This window comes from Grammomys surdaster, unplaced genomic scaffold (assembly GCF_004785775.1).
Source record: "Grammomys surdaster isolate TR1022 unplaced genomic scaffold, NIH_TR_1.0 324, whole genome shotgun sequence".
Lineage (NCBI taxonomy): Eukaryota > Metazoa > Chordata > Mammalia > Rodentia > Muridae > Grammomys > Grammomys surdaster.
In genome coordinates, this window is record NW_021604743.1 from 428,474 (window position 1) to 450,002 (window position 21,529).

Consider the following 21,529-nt stretch of genomic DNA (forward strand, 5'->3'; position numbering starts at 1 on the left):
GGCTTAACTTGACTCTTTGCAACACTGAGGGCTGCGGGGATCCTCCCACCGCCCCTACCACCTCCCCGCCCCCGGTATCCCCAGGACTCTGTCCAGGAACCTACCCATAAGGCCAGGTGCAGCCCCTCTGCAGTACAGCTCAGGTGTGAGCCCCGGCCCGAAGCTCTGTAAATAGCTGCCCGTCTGGGGGGAGGGGCAGGGGGCGTTGGGGCTGGGGGCGGAGGGGGCCAGAGGGAGGGGGAGGGGGCGCTGGGGGGGAGGGAGGGAACATTTTCTTTGTCTAGAACTCCAGGTCACGTGGGCCCCACTGGAGTTCCTGGTTGGCTACGCGCGGGCGGGGGAGGGGGCCGGCCTCCTACGCTGGCGCTGGGCCAGCCCCTCACCCCGGCCCGAGGGGCGCGGGGGGCCTGGGGGCGAGGCTGGCCGGTCCGTTCCCAGGGCCCCGCCCCTCCAGCCTGCTCTATCGGACGTCCCGCTCTGCCCCCTTCCCCCAACTCTGGGGATTGGGAGGGGGGCACAGGGAAGATGGGGACCCTGGAGGAGGCAGGGTGCATGCAGGCCACGGGGGGGGGGGGGCGGGGCCCCGGAGCAGCGGTGGTGGGACAGGAGCGCTGGCTTCAGACAGCCTGAGAGTGCGGGGAGAAAGTTGTAGAAAGTGAGTTTCGCAGAAGCAAGAACAGAGGGGTAAAAAAAAAAAAAAAAAAAAAAAAAAAAAGAAAAAAAAAGAAAAAAAGAGCGCGTGCGGGAGCGCGCAAGCGAGTTTACAGAGGAGGCTCGGAGTTTACGGAAACGCAGTTTAGGGAAAGTTGGAACACAGATATGAGTGGACAGAAGGTGTCCCACACGGGTTGAGGGCGCCCCAGAACAATAACTGCTGGGGGAGTTAAACCCCATCACCACGCTACAGGTGAATGGAGGGGGTGCTTTAAAAGCGTGATTGACAAATAGACTCTGAAAACGTCCCTACCCAGTCCCCGAGTCCCCCAGATCACTCTGGATCTTGCTTGGTTGTCTCATTTTTCTGTTCATTAAGAACAGGGCCTTCATTCACAGCCAAGGCATCTGTTAAAACCTGTGGTGGTGACGTGCACCTGTAATCCTAGAACGTGGAAGAGAGAGAGAGAGAGAGAGCAGGAATTCCAGATCATCCTTGACTAACACACGTTCAAGGCCAGCCTGAACGTCACGAAACCCTGTCTCAACAATTACGGAATAGACACACACACACTCGAACGCACGTGCTGATGTCTCCTAGAATCACCAGGGGAACCCTAGGTCATTTCATGCCATTCCTAAGCAAACACATAGTACCCCAAGGGGCACACACCCACCACTCCTGGCCCTCCAGGAGGACTGAAGCATCAGATACTGAAATGGACACTAGTTCCTGCTCTCAGGAAGTTGATAGCTTCCACTAGACTTGGGGACGGGGGAGGGGGAGGCGAATCACTGAAAAGCAAACTCCTGTGTGGATAACTACCAAAACCACCAAGCAGATAGCAGGAGGCTGCATCAAATGAAGGATGTGGGTGAGAGGTAGGACAAGAGAGATCAGAAGGGGAACAGGATTTGGAGGGGGCAGGCAGGTAGAAGGGGAGGAAGAAAGAACTCTTCCACCCACCCTCGCAATTTTGACTAAAGCTTAAATGGCTGAGTAGTGGGAATGAGTGGAGATATTCTGTGACATGGCAGATGTTCTGGAAAAACAAGGTGAATGGGTGTTTTACAAAGATTAGCCAGGATTCAGTTTGCAAGATTAGAACAAAGAACTGAAGGAGAATGCCCCAGCGGGGGCCCACTATCTGGCTGGAATGCTTGTGGAAAGAAGACCTGATCAACTGTCATGACCTTGACACAGACCACTTAGCCCCAAGATGTTGGTTTTCTAATCTGCAAAACAGGGGTGATGACATCAGCCCTCAAGAGTCTGGAAAACCAACATCCTAAAGACAATGAGGTAACACCCCAGGTAACACTCAGCTCCCAGCCAGTGAGCTGGCACATACCAACTTGAACAGGTACGGTATACCGAGATGAAGGGATGAACTAGGAAGGGGAACCCTCCAGGTCACTCTTCCTGAGACCATTAGAGTAGGTGGGCAACTGAAAAGGCTTTCTCCACGTAAAACGTATGGGTCCAGGGCCAGACCTGATAATGTACTTTGTAACCCCCTCCCCCACGGCTCCCACAGGAGGCAGAGATCATTTCAAGTTTGAGGCCAGACTGGGCTACAGAGTGAGACTCTGGCTCTAGGAAAGAAATAACAAAAACCTTAGGAGTATAGACTTCCCCTAAAATAAAAAAAGGAGCCATTCCCTGCTCCCCCAGGAAGCCACTGCCCCAATGCACCTTTCAGCACTGGCACAGTGGTGTTTGTTTAGGCCAGCTATTCAGGCCGCCAAAGATGTGAGGAGAGGCCATGAGCTTGGGGCTATGGTGTAGCCCCATGGTAGGCCACATTCTCAAACCCTGGTTTGATCCCTAGCACCCTCTCACCCCGAGAAGGGAAGGAAGTCCTGACTCCTCTTGCTGCCCTCTGACCTTTCAGAAATAAAGGACTATAAAAGACTTGCTCACTGCAGTCTCCACAGGCTCAATCAACTCCTCAGACCTCTCAAAAAGAATTTCCTGCTCTCTAGTTTGGCTGTACTTTTAGGGTGCAAGCCATACTGGTGTCTAATTCATTACATAGCCAAGGCTAGCCCTTGAACTCATCTTCCTGCAGGTGTGTACTGCTACACCCAGCCTTCAGGTATTCTTCAGACACACTTCATTTTATTATATTTTCCTGTAAAACTCATACCAGAAAACTGCCAGAAAACATCATTACAAGCGTTATGCTCCAAGTGGCAAGAGTGTGTGTCCTGGGACAAGTTGGGAAGCTTCCTTTCTCCTGTATGTTGCTTTCCTGGGACACTGAAGCATCATACAAGAACTGTGCAAACTTGGTTTTCCAGCTGCACAGATAGGTGAACCTCCAGGAGGGAGTCTATTGCCACCTTCACTCACAGGACAGGCACCACCTATGGCTCCTGTACAGCCACACATGGGAAATAGCTGTCTTTTCTTCCTTCTACCTATTTGCACTCATGGCAGACACCAGGCATGGAGACATAACACAGGCTATGCGGTCAGTGTGAATGGGTATCTGCTCTGAGCTTGCCCCTCCGTCCATAGAAGCCTCAGTGTAAAGCAGCCAACATTCCAAATGACATTCAAGGCCCCGACAACTTAGAGGTCTCCCTGATAACAACTCATAGCTCCACACTGAACCCACCTGCTGCCCCGCCCCCAGGGCTCTTCCCTTACAGCTTCCACCAGCTGAAACACCCTGGCTAACTTTTATGCTAGCTTACCAGCTCTCTCCACCAACAAAATTCCTCTAACTCTGGGCTGTCCATGGAAGTAGCCGCTGGCCATATGTAAGTTAATTAAAATGAAGAAAGAATTAAGCTGCAGTTCCTCAGCTACATCAGCCATGTTATACATGTTGAAGAACCACCATTTTGGATGCATGCACAGAATTCAGAGCAATCCCATTATCACAGAAAGTTCTGGATAGGGCTTCTCAGACCCCCTTCCCACTGTTCTGTTCCTTATCTCCCACTCCTTTCCTGCTCCCTGCCATTCCACTGTATCATCTCAAAGACAGCTGGCTTTGCCTCTTAGGAAGAGGGTTGGACTCATCTCCATGAGATTACAGCTCCCTAAAGAGTAGGTACAGAATCTTCCTTGGCTTCCTGTGAACAGCACCTAGCTAGCAATGGTGGAGGAATAATTCGGCTGCATGCAACACTGCCTCAGGAGCTTCCTCTGTCTACATCCATCCCTGCATCCCAGCTGCAGGCAGATTCTGTCCAGAGCAGACATTTTAATGGTTGCCAGGAGGTTCTGGTTTAGGGCTCTCCAAAGCTGCCAGGAAATGTTCGTTTTCCTATTCCTGTGCAACCCATATGGAGGCTGCAAGAAAATGACCAGGACTGGGCTGCTGGCAGTAAAGCTAAAAATAGCCTCAGAACCAACAGCGCGAGTTAGCAGGACTTGTTGCTAAGGAGACAGCCACAGAGAGAGCAACCAAGCAGGAGAAAGTGTCAGACATTCACCAGGAGAGCAAAGGCTGGGCTGGGGGACTCAAAGTTGACAGGGGTCCAAGACTCCCAACTAGAGATGGTCTGCCTTCTGGCAGCTTCTGACTACTGTTCAAGTGGGGTAAATATTCCCCTGTCCCTCAGTACCTCATCTCCATGGCAACCACCAGGGCTGGGGTAAAGTACCAGCCCCTGGAAGGGAGGCCTCTGCCTGGAGCTAGTTGTTATGGCAACATCTCCCCTTTCCTGTCATTCTCTCCCTCCTGGTTTCTCCTAAGGGATGAGGTGGGGGTCAAGACTTAGCTTAACCAAGGGGACCAGGAAACACCTACTAAGCAGCCAGGGACTCCAGGGGCTCCTGGGAGCCCAGTGAATCTTCACATTGGGCAGTACAACCTTTCCTCTCCCTTAGCCCTTCACAAGTGACCCTGCCAGAAGAGGCCCACACTCACTGGGGTTTAACCCCATCAAGATCACCTGGGGAAGCCGGGCGGTGGTGGCTCACGCCTTTAATCCCAGCACTTGGGAGGCAGAGGCAGGTGGATTTCTGAGTTCGAGGCTAGCCTGGTCTACAGAGTGAGTTCCAGGACAGCCAGGGCTACACAGAGAAACCCTGTCTTGGAAAAAAAAAAAAAAAAAAAAAAAGATCACCTGGGGAGATTTAAAAATACAGATGACCAGGCCCTGCCAGCTCGGATCAGTAGGCTTGGATGGAGGCCAGGGCTCTTTTTAAACCACTGTAGGTAATTCTAACATGAGCCGAGTGTGGGGACTTCAGAACGCCCAGGCTGTGGGCTGGCTACAAGTGAGTAACTGAGTCCTCAAGAGGACTGAGCCCATCAGAAGGGTCAGAGTCACCCACTGAGGAGAAAGTAATATAGAAAAGAGGGGCACTCCCGCATCTCAATGCAGGTGTCCCAGGAGGGCCACCGTACCTCTGGCTACCTAGGATGAGGCCCCGTGTTGAAATCAAAGCAATGGACAAGCTGTTCCCTGTGGTGGAGAACAGAGGGTGGGGGGCTGGGAAGCCTGCTTCCCAGAGAGTGCAAAAAGGTCCCACAGATGATTCAAGCTAAAAGACACATCCATCTTCAAAAGTAAAGTGAAAGGGTCACCATGGCAACTGTAGGGTACCAGCCTGATTGATTCTACCTAGGCAGCCTGAACCTGGGTCCTGCAATAGAACCTTGATCCCAGCTCCTAAGAGTAGCATTTGGCCCAATGTCACACGCCCTGCCCCCACTAACCAGATCCATTTCCCGGAGACAATTGTGAGCCTGCCTGAAACACACAACACACGTACACCAAGACAGTTGAGTTTAGAGTACCTGCAGTAGCCAGGCTGGGGGAGGGACCCTCGGGGGAGGGGTAGGAAAGAAAGTGGAAGAGACAAGCTGCCATGCTCCTGTTCCTCACAGCCTCTCTGTGTGCCCAGGACCCACCACACATAAACCACAGCCCTCACTCAAGACAGCATGCAATTAGATGGTAAATTATGTGGTAGTGACACTTCCTACATGTGCAGAGGGGAATCAGAGGCTGCCAGAACCAGCAAAGGCAGGAGAATTCCAGGGATGTAAACCAGGAATAGATGTAATCTCCAAGCTTTTAGGGCAAGATGGGCAGATTTGCAGCTCACCTGCGATGGCATTATCTTCCTGGTAGCAAGTGGATAGAGGAAGGTGTGGGAAGCATGAGGGAAGCCATGTTCATTAATCCTTAGAGATGGGCAGTGGCCTGGGCCTGGTGACCTTGAGAGAATTTTCATTAACAGCATCTAACGCAGAGGTTGGAGGATCAGCTAAAAGCCAGTCCTTCCTTCTTGCTGACTCCTTGATTCTGCCCATCCTGTGTGTCTAGCCCAAGCACTCCCCAGCCCCACCGAACTCCCTGAGTCCTCTCAGTCATTCCTATACTTAGAAGTTCCACTGCACCAGGCCTGCCCATGGGCTCCTGCTGTGTCTTCCTCATGCCACCCTGGCCAGACATCTTCTGCCCACTTCCCTGCAGCTCTGGAGCCAGTCCCCAAACCAGCCTCACTTTGGGCTGCTATGCCAGGGTTGCTAGGCCTGCACTGTTCCTCTGATGCCAAAGTCTGAGGGCCTGGGCAAGAGACACTGAGGAGACTTCCCGGGTGGGGGAGGCTATGCTGCACAGACACAGGCCTCACCAGACAGTGATGACAGGATTCTAAGTGACCCCCTAGCTTTTCTAACCAGTCTAATGAGTCTAGAGATACCATCTGCCAATACAGATGGGATCTAAGGAAGCCAGAGGGGCTAACACTTGGGCAGAAAGTACCTAAGGATAAATTTGCTCAAGTGGATGTTGTCATCCTGGAGAAACCTGAGTCTGCAGAGGTGCTAATCACCCCCAGCAGAGAGAGTGTGACAAGAGGAACACAGTATGCTACCCCTCCCCCACCCTTTCTCCAGAATCCAGGAGTCAGTGGGAGAGGCAGAAGGACCACCATTCTGATTCAGGCATGCAGACCCGCTCGAGTTTCAGGGTCCAAAGAAGATGGGAGGAGCCCAGAAGACTAGCTTGGCTACTGCTGAAAAACAATGGGGTGGCCTCCATCTCCATCCGGAAGAGGAAATTTAAATCAAAGCCTGGGTCCTTTCCAGTCTTTTTACCCCCGGGCTTAGAAAGTGAGAGCTGCAACCCCAGCGGCACCTTCCAATCACCTGAAGACCTGAGCTGTCATTCAATCCCCAGTGATTCATCTGCCCTAGGCAGATTAAACAAACAGCTCTGGGTGACCCTAGTGCTTAGTGAGGCCCCCTCCCTGAAAGTGGAGCAGCCTTAGGGGCTCCAGGCTAGGTTCAGTTCTGTTCATTTCAGAGGCCTAGTGGTTCCCAAACATTAGTAAGCCCAGCCCCTGGGGTGCAGGCTAATACTCAGCCTGCTGAGGTGCTGCCCAGAGACTGGCTTCCATGGCTCAGAACAGGTCTCTGGATGCCTGCCCAGGTGATGTTGGGCAACTCTTTAAAACACCGATACGTTGTTGTTGCCCAAGCTGGCCTTAGCTTCCAGGCTCAGGGGATCCTCCTACCTCACACTCCTGGGACAAACAGCACACCTCGCTAAGCACTGGCTCCTGTCAGCATCCTTGGGATGTAAAAAGTAAATTCAACTAAATGTTTGCTGTCTGAACTGCCCCCACTTCCACTCCCCAGTTTCCTTGCAAATACCGTCAGTTTTTAAACATACATACAGAGGAATGAATTGTTCTTGTGGTTCAGCCCATCTGAGCTGGAATACAGACAGACACAGGCACTGTCTCTTGGCTAATAGAGGCCAGGAAGAGTGGCAGTTATATAGCAAGGTAGAGCACTGTGACACTGCAAACAATAAACTGTACTCCTGGCAGCTGGCTAAAGGCAAGGGTGACAACGGACTGAAGTTAGGAAGAGCTCAGGACAGCTGAGAAGGGGCTCCAGGCCCGGTGGGTGGCGGCTAACACCTGTAATGCCAGCACTTTAGAGCCCAGGGCAGGAAGATCAAGAGCTGGATGTTATCCTCTGCTATAGAATGAGTTCAAGGCTGGCCTGAGCTGACAACATAAGACAGAGCCTCCTCAAAATGAGGGGGAAAAAAACCCAAAACCAAACAACCAACTAAACAAATCCAAATGCTCTCAGTACTCTGGCTGGCCCAGTAGTTCTTCAGAAAGCCGACTTGCTGGTGATCTGTTTCCAGAAGCCTCTCTCCCTGTCTTGGTCTCGCTTTCCTTGCTTTGGGTCTGTTTTTCTGATTGTCTATTGATCTCTGTTGCTCCCCATGGTCACCCATGGTCTATGACAGCTGCTGGAGAGAACGGCCTGCCCCAGACCAAGCAAAAAATACCATGTCCTTATTCTGATGTACCAGGGTATCATTTTGTAGCCCAGGCTGGTAGCTCTGCCCTCCCTACCTGACCCTCAGTAAAGGTTAACCGTAACACCCCATTTACTTCCTCTGCTCCTGCTCACCCTTCTCTGGGTCCCCTTACATCATGTTAAATCATGTTAAAATGCCCACAGGTTCTCTCTGCCCACATCTGAGACAGACCCTAACTTTCTCACCATGGCAGGAAGATCCCTATGATCTAACCAACAGCTTCCTCTCAAGTTTGCCCTCCCTAACCCTGTACCATATCTCTTGCTGTCTCAAACATGTCAGCAGCTTTGAATCTCCCTCTCTCTTCTCTCAACCCACGGTGGTTCCTTTTCCCAATTGTCTTATGCATGGTGATGTTCTCCAAGGAAGCCTCTTCCAGGATGTTTTCCTCAAGCAACCCCCGCCACTCTCCCAAGCTGTGGTCCTCTCTGCTCTACACAGCTCAGGTCAGCTCTGCCTTGCTCAGAGCCTGGCAGCCTCCTTCCTCTACCATACAGTATGTGTCTCTGGGACAGTCTGTGTCACTTGTCTCTTTGGCCACTAGCACAATAAGCTACATCTTTAGCCAGTACTGAGTTAAGTTTGTTAATTCCTTCTACTAAAACACAGAGTTCTTTGTGGAATTGTAGAGTCGGAGGCCTTGCTCTCCCCAAGAGCAGACATCATTGAGACCTCCCTGATCAGCGGGCAAAAAGTCATGTGGAGCTTGTTTGCTTTGTTTTGTTTTCCTGGTTGCTTATTTTGTTGTTTATTTGTTTTTGAGAAAGTCTCACTTGGCCTAGAACTCAAGGTAGACAGGCTAGCCTAGAACTTGCAATACTTCTTTTGCCTCTGTCTCCTGAGTGCTGAGATTGCAGGTAAATGTGCATCACCATTCCCAGGTGTTTTACACAGTCTTGTGTAGCTCTGGCTGGCCTTGAACTTTTGGTCCTTCTGCCTTCCCTCCTATGTGATGGAATTAAAAGTGAGCACCACCATATTCAGTTCGTGTGGTGTTGGGAATAGACCCCAGGGCCTCTTGCATGATGACTAAGTATTCTACCATCTGAGCCATAACCCCTGCCCTCTGTCTCTTCTGAGTGTTTTGCTGTGTGTGTGTGTGTCTGTGCACCACATGCATGCAGTGTCCATGGGAATCAGACAGGGTGCCCCAGCCAGATCCCTTGGGACTAGAGTTACAGACAGTTGTGAGCTGCATTTGGATGGGTGCTGGAACTAGAACCTGGACCCTCTGGAAGGAGCAGCCAGTGCTCTTACTTGCTGAACATCTCTCCAGTCCCTCTAGCCTTCTTTTTAAGAGTTTAGTTATTTTTATTTTTCAATTGTGTGTTGGGGTAAATGCAGGAATCCATAAAGACCAGAAGAGGCTGAAGCTGGCAGGTCCCTTGGAGGTGGAATAACATTTGCAAACCTAGACAAGTGGGAGCCAGGGACGAAAAGGTCCTCAGTAAGAGCAGTCAGCGCTCTTAACTTCCAAGCCTCCCTCCACCCCTTAAATTACATTTTGGATGTGCCAACATGCTATGGTGTTTTTAGTTTACATATCTTTCTGGTTTTTTGAGACAGGGTCTCCCTGTGACTATGTAGCCCTGATGGGCCTGAGACTCACTATATAGACCAGGTTGGCCTCAAACACAGAGATCCATCTGCCTCTGCCCCCAGAGTACTGGGACTGTAGGTAGTCATGAGTCTCTGTATTCAGCTCTGGACCTTTAAAATCTGTCTCAAACAATAGAGAAGGAAGGGGCACAGCCATGAAGAAGGGAAAGCAAAAATAATCTACAGGCTATTTTATAATCCTTCTCCTAAGGATGCTTCATAGACGCACCTCTTGGAGACGGCAAGCTCTAGGCTCTACTCAGATATTTAATTTAGCACTGATGTTTCAAGTAGTATAGGTGACAGAGGGAGTGGTAGATCCTGATTCCAGCCCTTCCCACACCCAGATAATAAATGTCTAGAATTCTTGGAATTAGGCAATCTATTTCTATCACACTACAAATCAGGAAACTGAATTGATCAACTACTCTGGAGAAGAAGCTAAGACTAGAAACCAGGCTTCTGGAATTCCATCCCAACATTATCCTAATCCAATTTTACAACTTCAGATGGGCAGTCCTGAGGAAACAGCTAGTCAAGGGTGGGGCAAGGGCACAAGGAAGCAGGCCTGGGAGAAGCAGGCCTGAGTCACAGGATGGCCTGGAGGGTCAGCCCAGACAGCAGGACCTGGGAAGGCAGCAAGCTAGAGGGTCTCCTTGCCGAGTCAGGCAGCAGCTCTGAAGACAAATGCACCTGAGGAAAGCCAGGGTAGGGCGTCAAGAAGTAACCTGAGATAGGGAGTTGGTTTTGACCAAAGGACACCCTAAGGACTTGGTTCTCTCCTTTCACCTATATGTGTTCTAGGGACCAAACTCAGGCATGGTGGCAGGTGTCTTTACCCTGAACCATCTGGCTTTCCTGATAAAGATGTTTCTTACGGAACTGGAGGGTACAGGACCCTGGTTTCTGCCCCATGCATCAAGCCAAATACAACCAATGCCAGGATGTGCCTCAGGTCTGTGGTGGAGGAAACTCAGTCCACCCTTAGCTGAAGTCAGCAGCTGCACCCTAGGTGTGGTTACCACCCCTCATGGATTTTCTCACTCTGACAAAGTGGAGGCTGTTCAGAAAGCTGCTCTTTCTATGTCAGAAGTGAATGAACTCTCCGATATGCAGTGTCAGACCTTAAGTTAGAGACCAGCATGGGTTATCTACTGAGTTCCAGGACAGTCTCTGGGCTACAGTGGGAGGCCCTGACTCAAAACAAACAAGCCCACTCAGACCAAAGCCGGGCCTTTTGCACCTGTAATCCCAACATTTAAGTTCACAGTGGTTCCAAGAGTCAAGTTTCAAGGCCACCCTGGATCAACTGAAATCCTGCCCCCAAAACAACAGAAACTGCCCCAACCCATCCACTTACCACAGTGGCGGATCTTTTTGACAATTTCCACAGCCTGGTGCAAAGGGCAACCTAGGAGATTATTTCTAATTCTGGCCTTCACGGGAGCCTCCTTAAAAAGCACTCAGCCTTTTGGTAAAGTTACTTGGTGTATCAGCTGTTCCTGCCCTCTCCAGGGCGGCCAGGTACTACCCAAGAGCAAGAGTTGGCTGTGGCAAGACAAGGGTGAGGGGCATGGGGTCAAGAGGCACCCACACCACAGCTGCTCCTTTGCTGTTAACTTTATTGGTCTCCTCTTCAAACGGCTCAGGAGATTGCACCTACCCACCTCATCTTCCACAGCCTCTCACACAAGGGCCCCTGCTTGGGGGCTTCAGGGTGATTGCTTATTAAATGGCATATGGCCCAGCCAGAGGTGACCCTCTGGACACTCACAGGCTGTTTTTCCTGGGCAGACAGGAAGCAGACTGTCACAACCCCAGGTTGTAAAGCAAAAGGACACCACATTTGTTAAAACTCCCAGAAGCAGCATCAGCAGCACAAATGGTCAATACACATGAAAAGATAACCAAGCCTCACTTATCATCTGGGAAATGACAATTAGAATCATAACAAGACACCCCGCCCCACCCACTCCATTAGCAGAACGCCCGCCATAGCTAACTGGCATGAAACTTGGATTCCAGTGCAGCTCTTTCCTAGCAATATGACAGATTTTGTAAAATGCAAAATACACACTCCTTTCACTTGAATTTCTCTTCCTAGGGGTATGTCTTATGGAAAAACAGAAGCACAAAGAAGCAGGCCAAGCCTAGTAGTATTCATGAAGACCTGGCTTCAATCCCTAGCAGCACAGAAAATGACCTGGAGGCATACAACTAATAATCCAGGGACCTAGGAAGTAAAGGCAGAAAGGGCTGAAGCTGAACATGATCTTCAACTACATACCAGGCTTGGACCAGCCTGGGCTACCTACGACCTCGGTCACACATACCAAGGATGTATACTGCCACAACATGCCTGAATAGCAAAATACTGCGACATAAATGGCCAGCGGTAAGAGTCCGGTTACATAAAAGCATGGCAACTCATACAGTGGAAATATTCTAGTAATTATGTGGCTAAACTGGCCAGCCTTGTTGTAAGTGAAAAACCAAACTGTAAAATGAAACTGCAGAATGGTTCTAGTCATAGAAGCACAAATCTGTGAGACAGGCTTAGACCCACAGATGAACAGAAAACTGTGCCATGTACACAGCAGACAGCATCAAAGGCCTCCAAAAGGATTTTGTTATCAATGTGTGTATGCGATTTTTGAGACAATATCTTAGTCTGTAGCCCAAGCTAGCCTGGAGCTCACTAGGCAACCCATTCTGGCTTCAAACCTGTGATCTTTCTCCTGCCACTGCCTCCTGAGTGCTGGGATCTCAGGCATGCACCATTATGTCCAGCTGTAAAGCATATTAAATTCAAATTGTGGGGGTGGGGGAGAGACTTTTAAAATAAGAATGTGTTTGTATAATACTTACATAATTTTGGGGGGGGGTTGTTTTGTTTTGGTTTGGTTTTTCGAGACAAGGTTTCTCTGTATAGCCCTGGCTGTCCTGGAACTCACTCTGTAGACCAGGCTGGCCTCGAACTCAGAAATCTGCCTGCCTCTGCCTCCCAAGTGCTGGGAATAAAGGCTACCACCGACCGGCTTCCCCTTTGACAGAGCTTCCCTTTGACTCTTCCTTGAGATGTGTGTCCAGGAAGAGAACCAGGGTGGAAGCCTGTAGATTTATTTATTTTTTATGTACATGAATACCGTCACTGTCTTTAGACACACCAGAAGAGGACATCGGATCCTATTACAGATGGTTGTGAGCCACCGTGTGGTTGCTGGGGATTGAACTCAGGACCTCTGGAAGAGCAGTCAGTGCTCTTAGCCGCTGAGCCATTTCTCCAGCCATACTTACATAATTTAAAGTAACTTTTAAAGCTGATCTAATCAGCTGGACATGGCAGTTCAGACCTAAAATCCCAGCCCTGGGGAAGTAGGTAAGAGGACTGGAGAAGTTCGAGACCAGCCTAGACTGTTTTACAAACTAGAAAAACAGGGGCCAGCAAGACAGCTCAGCTGGAACATCTGCCAGCTAGTCCTGATGTAGCCAAGCCTGGGTAATGTGGAAACAAAAAACCAGACTCCATCGAGCTGCTCTCCGACCTCTCCATGCACTCCATAGCACACACAGGTACTTACACACTAACAATCTGCCTGGTGGGGGCACACACCTTTGATCTGAGCACTTGGGAGGCAGAAGCAGGAGGATATCTGTGAGTTTAAAGCTAGCCTGGTCTACATAGAGAATCCTTATCTTAAAATAATAAGGACAACAACCAAGCTCCTGTTCATGCCGACTTGGCGAGGAGCTTTAAAGGTTGTACCGTCTATTAATCCACACACTTCTGCGTTTAGGATTCTTGCTTTACCTAGCCCACTTCCTGTCGTCAAGGGAAGGGCCTCAGCTTGGTGCTTTAGTCTCAGACCCCAGAGGGGGTAATCTATGATGTATTACTTGCAAAGTGCCTCCTAAGGTCTAGGAACAAAGCCCACTCCCTTCAGGAATGTGACAGTTTTATTCCAGGTTGGACAGCCTTGGGTGGAGACAGGGTCTTAAGGGCAGGAGGGAGGCTGGAGACTGGGATTCTCTGGCCAGGCCATACTGACATCACTATCACTATGCAATATTATCTGATGAGTACAGAACTGCTGGAGCCAGGGCCCATCCTTCACGCCAGAGTCAGGGAAGATAACAGATACCCAGAGCCTGTCTGGAATGCGGAACTCCTGCCCTCAGGGGACTCAGAATCTGGTCAGGGACAAAGGATTAATGAGTGAGTCCTCCCATCAATCCACTATGGCGTCCTAACACTGGGCTGATTTGGGGGTCCAGGATTGAAACCTTGGGAAACAGCCCTGTACACATGACTGGAAGTGGGGGGGAGTTAGGGCATGAGGGAGCTGCTGTGGGTTCTGGAACATGGTTTGGTCATTTATTATAGCAGAGCCAACCCAAGACAACAGCGTCTCCTCTCCAGCAAGAATTCCTAGTCAGAGATGAAGGAAATGGCCAGTTTTCCTTATCATCTATTTTATTTCATTTTGTGCAATTTAAATGACCATTTATTTACTTTTAAAGACAGGTCTCACTTGCTATGTAGACCAGGGCTGGCCTTGAACTCAGAGACCCACCGTCCTTGACCTCCTGAATGCTGGAATTAAAGGCATGCGCCACCTTCACAATCAAGGACTGGTGAAAAGTATAGCTCTTACCCAATAGCTAAGAAGTGAATGACAGGCGTGGAGGAAGAGGAAACTAGGCTGGGAAAGGCGCTTCTATTTGCATGCGGTGCTGAGACTGAAACTAAGGCAAGTGCTCTCCCTCTGAGCTACATCCCTCGCCCTGGGAAAGCAGCTTTTGGGGTGAGAAAGTTCTCCTAGGCAAGGCAGATGCAGGGTGGGGGCTAGTGGAAGCTCCCTGCAGGGCACACAAGCCCTTCAGACTTGAGCTTCACACTTCCATCCAGAATAGGCCTGGGGACTTCACAACCATCAATGTGAATGGGGGAGTTTTAAAGCTTGCACGGTGCCTCATTCCAAGGCTAGGAGATGCTGGGTGGTGGTCATGCCTGGGAGGCAGGTGCCTCAGAGGCACGGAATGTGTGGGGGTGGGGGGTGGAGAGGGCAAGGGGTGTAGTCAGGAGTGGGGAGGGCAGGTTGTTAGACCTATGAAAGCTTTTCTAGTAAATGTGTATACTGGGGAAATGAAGGTGGGTTGCAAAGGCACATGCCTGTGATCTCACTACTTTAGAGGTAGAGGCCAGAAGATCAGAAGTTCAGGTGAGTCTTAGTTACATGGCAAAAACCAAAAACAATAAACAGACAAAAAACCCAAAGCCAAAAAATCCAGGTATATATTATGTGGATCAGGAAGAGGGAGCCGAGGACACCCTAGTGAAGGGACGGAGTGTACTGCCGAGGGATGTTGGAAGTGTGAGCTTCAGGGGCACCAGGCCAGCCCAGGGAAGCAGTCTCAGAAGAGAAGCTCAAAAGTTAAAGAGCCAAAGTGAGTCTTAGAGATGGGAAGCAGGCCTGGGGCCTGGAAAACTAGCGTGGCCAGCAGTTACAGCACTTGCTTTCCTAGAAGGCCCAGGTTCAGTTCCCAGCACCCACACAGTGCTTATACTGTTTATAACGCTAATTGCAAGGGACCCAACATTCTCTTCTTGACCTCTGTGGGCACAATGCACATGTATGGTACATAGACATATATGCAGACAAAACAGCCAGACACATTAAAGAAAAAGAAAAAAAGAAAAGTCAAAGGAAGTGGCCCGATCCCATCGCTGTCTGCTCTGTAGTCAGGAAAGCTACCGAGTTTCACCAGTAGTTAGTCCCTCTCGGTCCCTAGCAGGGTGTGGCATTTAGAGCCCAACTCCTTGAGATTAGGAACCTAAACTCTAATCAAGTACTAGCCCCACTCCCCACGTGCCCCGAGGGCTTTCGGCCAGTCAAGGATCAAGGGATGTGTATTTGCCAGTCATTTAAGATCCGTAGACTGAATTGCACTGGAAGTCAGAGTTCACTTCACTGATAGGAAGTATACTGTGCTTCGAGCTCTCCACATTATAGACCATAGGCTCCTCTAACTGAATTCATGTTTTCAACTTTTCTGTTAACACCTGGAGGTCTCTGTGTTGGTTGGAATGGGAAAGCAACTGCCCAGATGTACCAGACTCACTAGAAAAGCTTTAAATAATTGCTGAAGCAGGAGACAGATACATGCATATAGATACATATGGTTAGATCTATGCATAGATTATATAATAAACTTCCCATTCCACTTCTGTGTATATTAACAAATATTCCTAATTTTTTTCTTCTGAAACAGGGTCTCACTGTGTAGCCCAGGATTGCCTGAACTCCCTAAATAAAGTTGGCCTTGAACGCAAAGAAATCAACCAGCCTTTCCCTCTTGAGTTCTGAGATTAAAAACACGCAGCACCAAGGGCTGGAGAGACGGCACAGAGGTTAAGAGTGCTGGCTGTTCTTCCAGAGGACTTGAGTTCAATTTCCAGAACCACATGGTGGCTAACAACCACCTACAGTGAGATCTGGTGCCCTCTTCTGGCATGCAGGCAGAACATTGTATACATAATAAATACACTCACCACCACATCTGGCCAATATTGTTAACTTTGGTTTTTATTCTTTTTGTTTCGGGGGGAGGAGGTCTTGCTGTGTAGTGAAAGAGGGGCTTGAACTATGTGGTGTCATACAGATCAAGCTGGCTTCAAACTTGTATCTTCCTTCTCCAGTCTCCCAAGATCCCCTCATTTACAAATTAATTTAAATGTAAAAAATGTTACTTACACTTATTTGTTTGTTTATGTGTGCATAGCACCTATTTGGAGAATTCTTTCCTGTGTGAGGCTCAGTGACAAGTGACCTTACTGGCTTGGGCCAACTTGACCACTCAAATCTTTTAAAATTTTAGCAGAAACCTAAAATTGATTTTTTAAAAAAACATCTTCATTTTCTGGGAGTGGGAAGAATCCTTCTTACTGTGGTTCTGGCCTCCCTGTGACTGACACTTGAGAGAGCTCAGGCCCAGGCCACCACCTCAGCACCTCTGCCAGGGTTCAAGAGCAGAGGCACTACATAGACCGAGGGTGAGGCAGAGCCTCTCTGATCCCCAGGGTCCCGGGAGAAGAGAGAGCAGCCTACTTTCTGAAGCTGTACCACACAGTCTCAGTGCTAAAAGCACCCCTCTCAGACCTTGGCCAGGCTGCCCTTTCTCCTTCTTCAGAAGGATGATTTCTGCCTTCTTGGATCTCAAAGGAACTAGAAACAATAAGGCAGTCAGAACCATGACCCCACCCCTTGTTTGGAACTTTCTCTAGGACCAGCAAGCACATACTGTTGTATAGCCTGAGGTCAAGACCCTGCTTCCTTTCTCTCCCTGCGGGAGTGGTGCCCACCACCCTCCCTTCCCACAGCTGACCTTAGAGGACTAATGGCTGCCTAGGTCTTTATGTGGCTTTCCCTTTCCCTTTCACAGCTCTGGGCTGCTTCCAGCTCCCTCAAGCTTGACCAACTGGGAACATGCCCCCAGCCAGTACAGCTACTGTATAGAGAAAGCAGCTCTCACAGAGGGACCTCTCCTGGCCTCCTGGGCACCACCTCAACCCCACAGCTGCAGCTCTTCCTTTCTCATTGCCCCCAAATGTTGGCATCTCTGTGCACAAAATTCTGAGACTCTGCCTCTCTGGCCTCTACTGAGTAGGCTCCACAGACCCTGAGCCCTGCCTCCAGCTTCTTGGCATCCCACACTGAATTCTCCATCCCAACAGCCAGTCAGAGCAAACAGTACAATCCTCGCCTGCGTCCAGGTCACTCCTGACAGTGTCCACCACAGCTGTAGCAATTCTCTGACCTTTCTATCAACATGTCTTTGATTCCATTGCCAAAATCCAGCCAAAGCACCCTGTTGCCACGGCTGTCACCCGCTCCTGAGTCATTTCTCTCTCTGACCATGCTTCTCTAGATACTCAAAGAAGGTAAATGCCACCTCTTCCAAGAGACCTACCTTGCCCATGAACTGGTCTCACTGAGCCTCCAATTCCCCTCAATTCTGTCCTCACCCATCAGAACATCAACTCCGTCCACAGGTGCCGGAGTGCTGTATGTACAGCGCTTACCTATGTGCACACACTACCTCGTGCATGGCTAGCACCCATAAACAAGATAAAGGACAACTGCCAAGTAGTGGTTCCCTGAAAACACTGGGAGTTAACCCTAGGGGGAAATGGTCTCAGCTACGGCCCAACAAAAGTCCCAGAGGTGGCTAGAACTGACTTTTGGTTTGGCAGTTCCACACTTGGCACCAAGGATAGAAGGCGTCTCACCTCCCTTTTCCAACGCGCCAGCCACTCGTCTCGTTTCCGTTTGCTGATGTAGTAGGGGTCCCCTGCCTGGAAGGTGAGTCTTGGCATGGGCCGCTGACGGAGGCTGGACTCCCAGCCCAAGCCACCGCGCAGTCGGCCCCGGGAGCCCTAGACAGAGAGACAGACAGGTATTAAGGTGGGCACAGATACCCTGCGGGGTCTGCTCCTCCTGGAGGGGAAACTGAGAGGGGTCACTCATCCCAAACAGAATATAGAAATTCTGGCTCCTGACCAGAGGGGTTGACCCCACTGAGGAGGGGTTCAGATTGGTAGGGACACATGAACAAGGCAGTGAGGGGAAGTGCTTGATCTCTGGAGGGGGGTGAGCTGGCTGCCTCACTAGGGGACTTCCAACCTCCACCCCCAACTTCCTCTCCCTCTCACAAGGGACAACCAAAGATGGGGCAGGAACCCACCCTCGGGCCCCCTCACACACACTCGCCACAGTCCGTCAGAGAGGTGGCTTTCTTCTAGAATCAGGATCCACAGAGCCCCTGGGGGTGAGGAAAACACTTGCCTCCATTTTCATGGATTCGATGTTGGTCTGCTTCTGTTCTTTGCCTGTAGAAAGGGAAGAACAAGAGGACTGTTGACCAAGTCACAGGGGTGGCTCAGAGGAGCCTGGGGGCCTCTATGGGGTCAGGGTCCTCCTAGTGTTTGCTTGTTCCTGCGTCACCCACGCTGGCCATACCGTGTGCCAGGGAAGGTCTGGAGCAGAGAGAGATCCTGGTCCAGGTCCCAGGCCCAAGGAATAAGGAAAAAGTCAGGGGCATGGTTTCTGGCCTATGGACCCTGGCCTCAAGTACACAAGAGGGGCTTCGAAGTAGCTACCATCTGCTGCTTGCCCCCAGCCATCCCTCAGAGCAAGGAGCAGGAGGGTGGAGGGGCAGAGCAGGGGTTGGACTGAAGAAGCCAGACTGTGTTCACTTCTTTGTGTGGGGCAGGAAAAGGTGCTGGTACACAGACAGTGGGCCAGCGGGAACAGACCCCAGGAAACAGCTCCATCTTTTGAGTCTGTCTCTTCACTATAAACAGTTCTAAATGGTATGGCCCTATTATCAACATGGAGACTGTCCTCCACTCCTGGCTCTTTCTTAGGTCAAGATAAGGATTTGAGGGTAGGGGAGGGGAGACAGGATTTTTCCATATAGCCCTGGCTGTCTTGGAATTTGCTCTGGAGACAAGGCTGGCCTCAAACGCACAGAAATCTGCCTCTCTCAGGTGCTGAGATTAAAGGTGTGTGCCACCCAGCTCAGTCTGGATTCTAACCACCTCACCGTGACCCCCTAACCTCTCCTGTTTCCTCACTGACCCAAAGTGACATGTTCTAAGGACTGGTGTGGCAATGAGTGCATGAACAGGGCTTGGCGTACAGTAGGTACGTGCCAACATGCCTCCCTTCTATAAGGAACTCCCTGTTGCACACGTTTTTCTGTTCTTTTGGCTTTTCTCAAAGTGCCGGGACTGGGCACTGATTCCATTTCCTGGGAAGGACATCTGGGCTGGGAGCCGCAGTCTCCACAGCGCCATCTTTAGGAAGGACTCTTTGTGTTTGTACAGGCCGGACACGAGGGCAGCTACATCTTGCCATTTCTGCATGCTTGCCAGGCTCCTCTCCCAGGCAGCCCCGTGGTAGCTAGCTGTTTGGCTTTTCCTAAAGTAGGGAAAATTCGGCCGCCTTTCTTCACCTGGGTGCCTAAATTCTTTTCTTTGAGACAGAAAATACAAGGCTTGGGCCCAGAGCAGGAAGGACACTAAGGTTGGCTCATGTAGCTTGGTGTGCTTGGGGTGGGGGGTTGGGGTGGGTGGGTGCAAAAAACAAAGAGCCCCAAACGGAAAAAACAGCCCCTGCTACATCTCCCAGCTCAGGAGCGGAAACCACCCACAGCATTTATGGCTCCGAATCTTTAGCCTGGACGTTTCCCCCACTGTCACCAGCCAGGACCTGAGGTTCCTCTCTGCACCTGCCTAGAGCGCTCTGTAGAGCCACGTGTGCCGGGCTCCATCTACAGGAGCTGGAGCGGGGGAGGGAGAAAGGGAGGGCAGAGCCCCTGCTGGTTACCCCGTGGGCTGTGGACCCCGTGGTAGGCAGGCGTGGGCCTCGTGGAGGCGGTGCGTGGGAGGAGCGTGGTGGCTGTCACCCATGTGTGGGTGGGGGGTGTGCGTCCTCCCAGTACAGAGTACGTGGTTGGCCTTTTAAGGCACGTCTCACCCGCCTCGTCTCTTCCTCCCTGCTTCCTCATGTTCTCTCTCCCACAAGTCTGCTCCCCACTTTCCACGGGGTTTCCCCCCAAACTTGCCCTGGGCCTCCTCCTTCTAGGGCAAGCCCCTCCCTCGGACCTCGGTGCTCAGCCCATCCCAGGCTGCCAGGAGGGGGCGCCTGCCCTGGATCAGGGCTCCTGCTGAGGCTGCAACAGCTGCTGCAGCAACTATGCAGCAGTCTGCGGAGAGTAGTGAGGACTCCAAGCTGGCCCAGGCTATTAGACTGAGTATCGGACCTAGGAGTTTCCTGAATACCGCCCCCTTCTACCCCAGTGGCTTTTGACTACGTTTACCAGGAGTGATTTATTCATTTGAATATAAGAAAATTTGACCTGAAAAGAAGACATGGTTGAGTTTGCTGAGTATTTCACAAGAGGGAACCGAGGGGCCGGTGAGCGGAGCTCTAACTAGATTTCAGGGCTTCTGACTCTGAAGTGCACTGCCACCATCATTCCTTGCCTCCTTTGCCAGTCTTCCAGCCCCAAAGTCTCCCAAATGGAGACTTCTTGAAAAAGTTTCCAACTGGCTTCTTTCTGGAATTTTTTCCCTGAAAGACTGCGCATGCCTACATGAGATTTCTCACTGTCAGTCACATGCACGCACGCACGCGCGCACGCACACACGCACACACGCACCACGTACGCATACTCTTTCCCTCTCCAGTCTTGCCAGCAGACCACAAACTGGCTGTCTCAGAACGCCAGGGCTCTCACTTCCATTTGCTCCTGGCTCAGACTCAGGGTCCCTGGGCTAGGTGCCTTGTGTGCCTTCCAGAGTGCCTCTGGGGATAGGAACATGACTCCAAGGCACCTCAGGTCCTGGGGACAGGGGACATCAGGGGCTTCAATCACTTAACCTGTTAGCCAGAGACTATCCAGTAAAGACTACCCCACATTCTCTTTACAATGAGACAATATCCAGGTGACAGGGCAGGTGCTAGATTTGATATAAACATGGTTACTGGATCATATCTGTCCTTGTGTGAGCAGAGCAAGCAGCCTTTGCTGACACTCACCCACACTCCTCTGTCTGTTACCAGGTTTTATGTGTCCTGGTCTGACCTCCAAAGCCAAGAATGACCTTGAATCTCTGATGCCTCCATCCAACAAGTTCTGAGACCACACGAGTGAGCTACCACACCTGGCTGCCCTCCTGTCTTCCCCATAAGAAAAGCAGAGACCATTAGGTCTTCCTCACATGGCCCAAGGCTGAAAGGAGAGAGAAGAGGGCTCTCAGGAAGCATGAAGATCTCTGAGGTAGAGCTACAGAGTCTGCATCTTGGAGTCACAGGTACTATGGACCACAGCTGGCTGGAGGACCCAGAGCAGAGGAAGAGAGCACACTGTGCAGTGGAGGCAGACACAGTGG

At 50.7% G+C, this 21,529-nt stretch overlaps 1 protein-coding gene across 1 annotated transcript in view; it reads right to left on the reverse strand.

Annotated features, from left to right (window-relative positions):
* Dnmt3a (DNA methyltransferase 3 alpha) overlaps positions 1–21,529 on the reverse strand; it is a 75,873-nt gene that overhangs the window by 21,723 nt on the left and 32,621 nt on the right. The window contains exons 5-6 of the mRNA XM_028778081.1: positions 18,417–18,460; positions 17,861–18,007 (exon numbers count right to left, since the gene is read on the reverse strand). Of these exons, the coding sequence (XP_028633914.1) occupies positions 17,861–18,007; positions 18,417–18,460 (191 nt within the window). The remainder of the gene's footprint in view (positions 1–17,860; positions 18,008–18,416; positions 18,461–21,529) is intronic.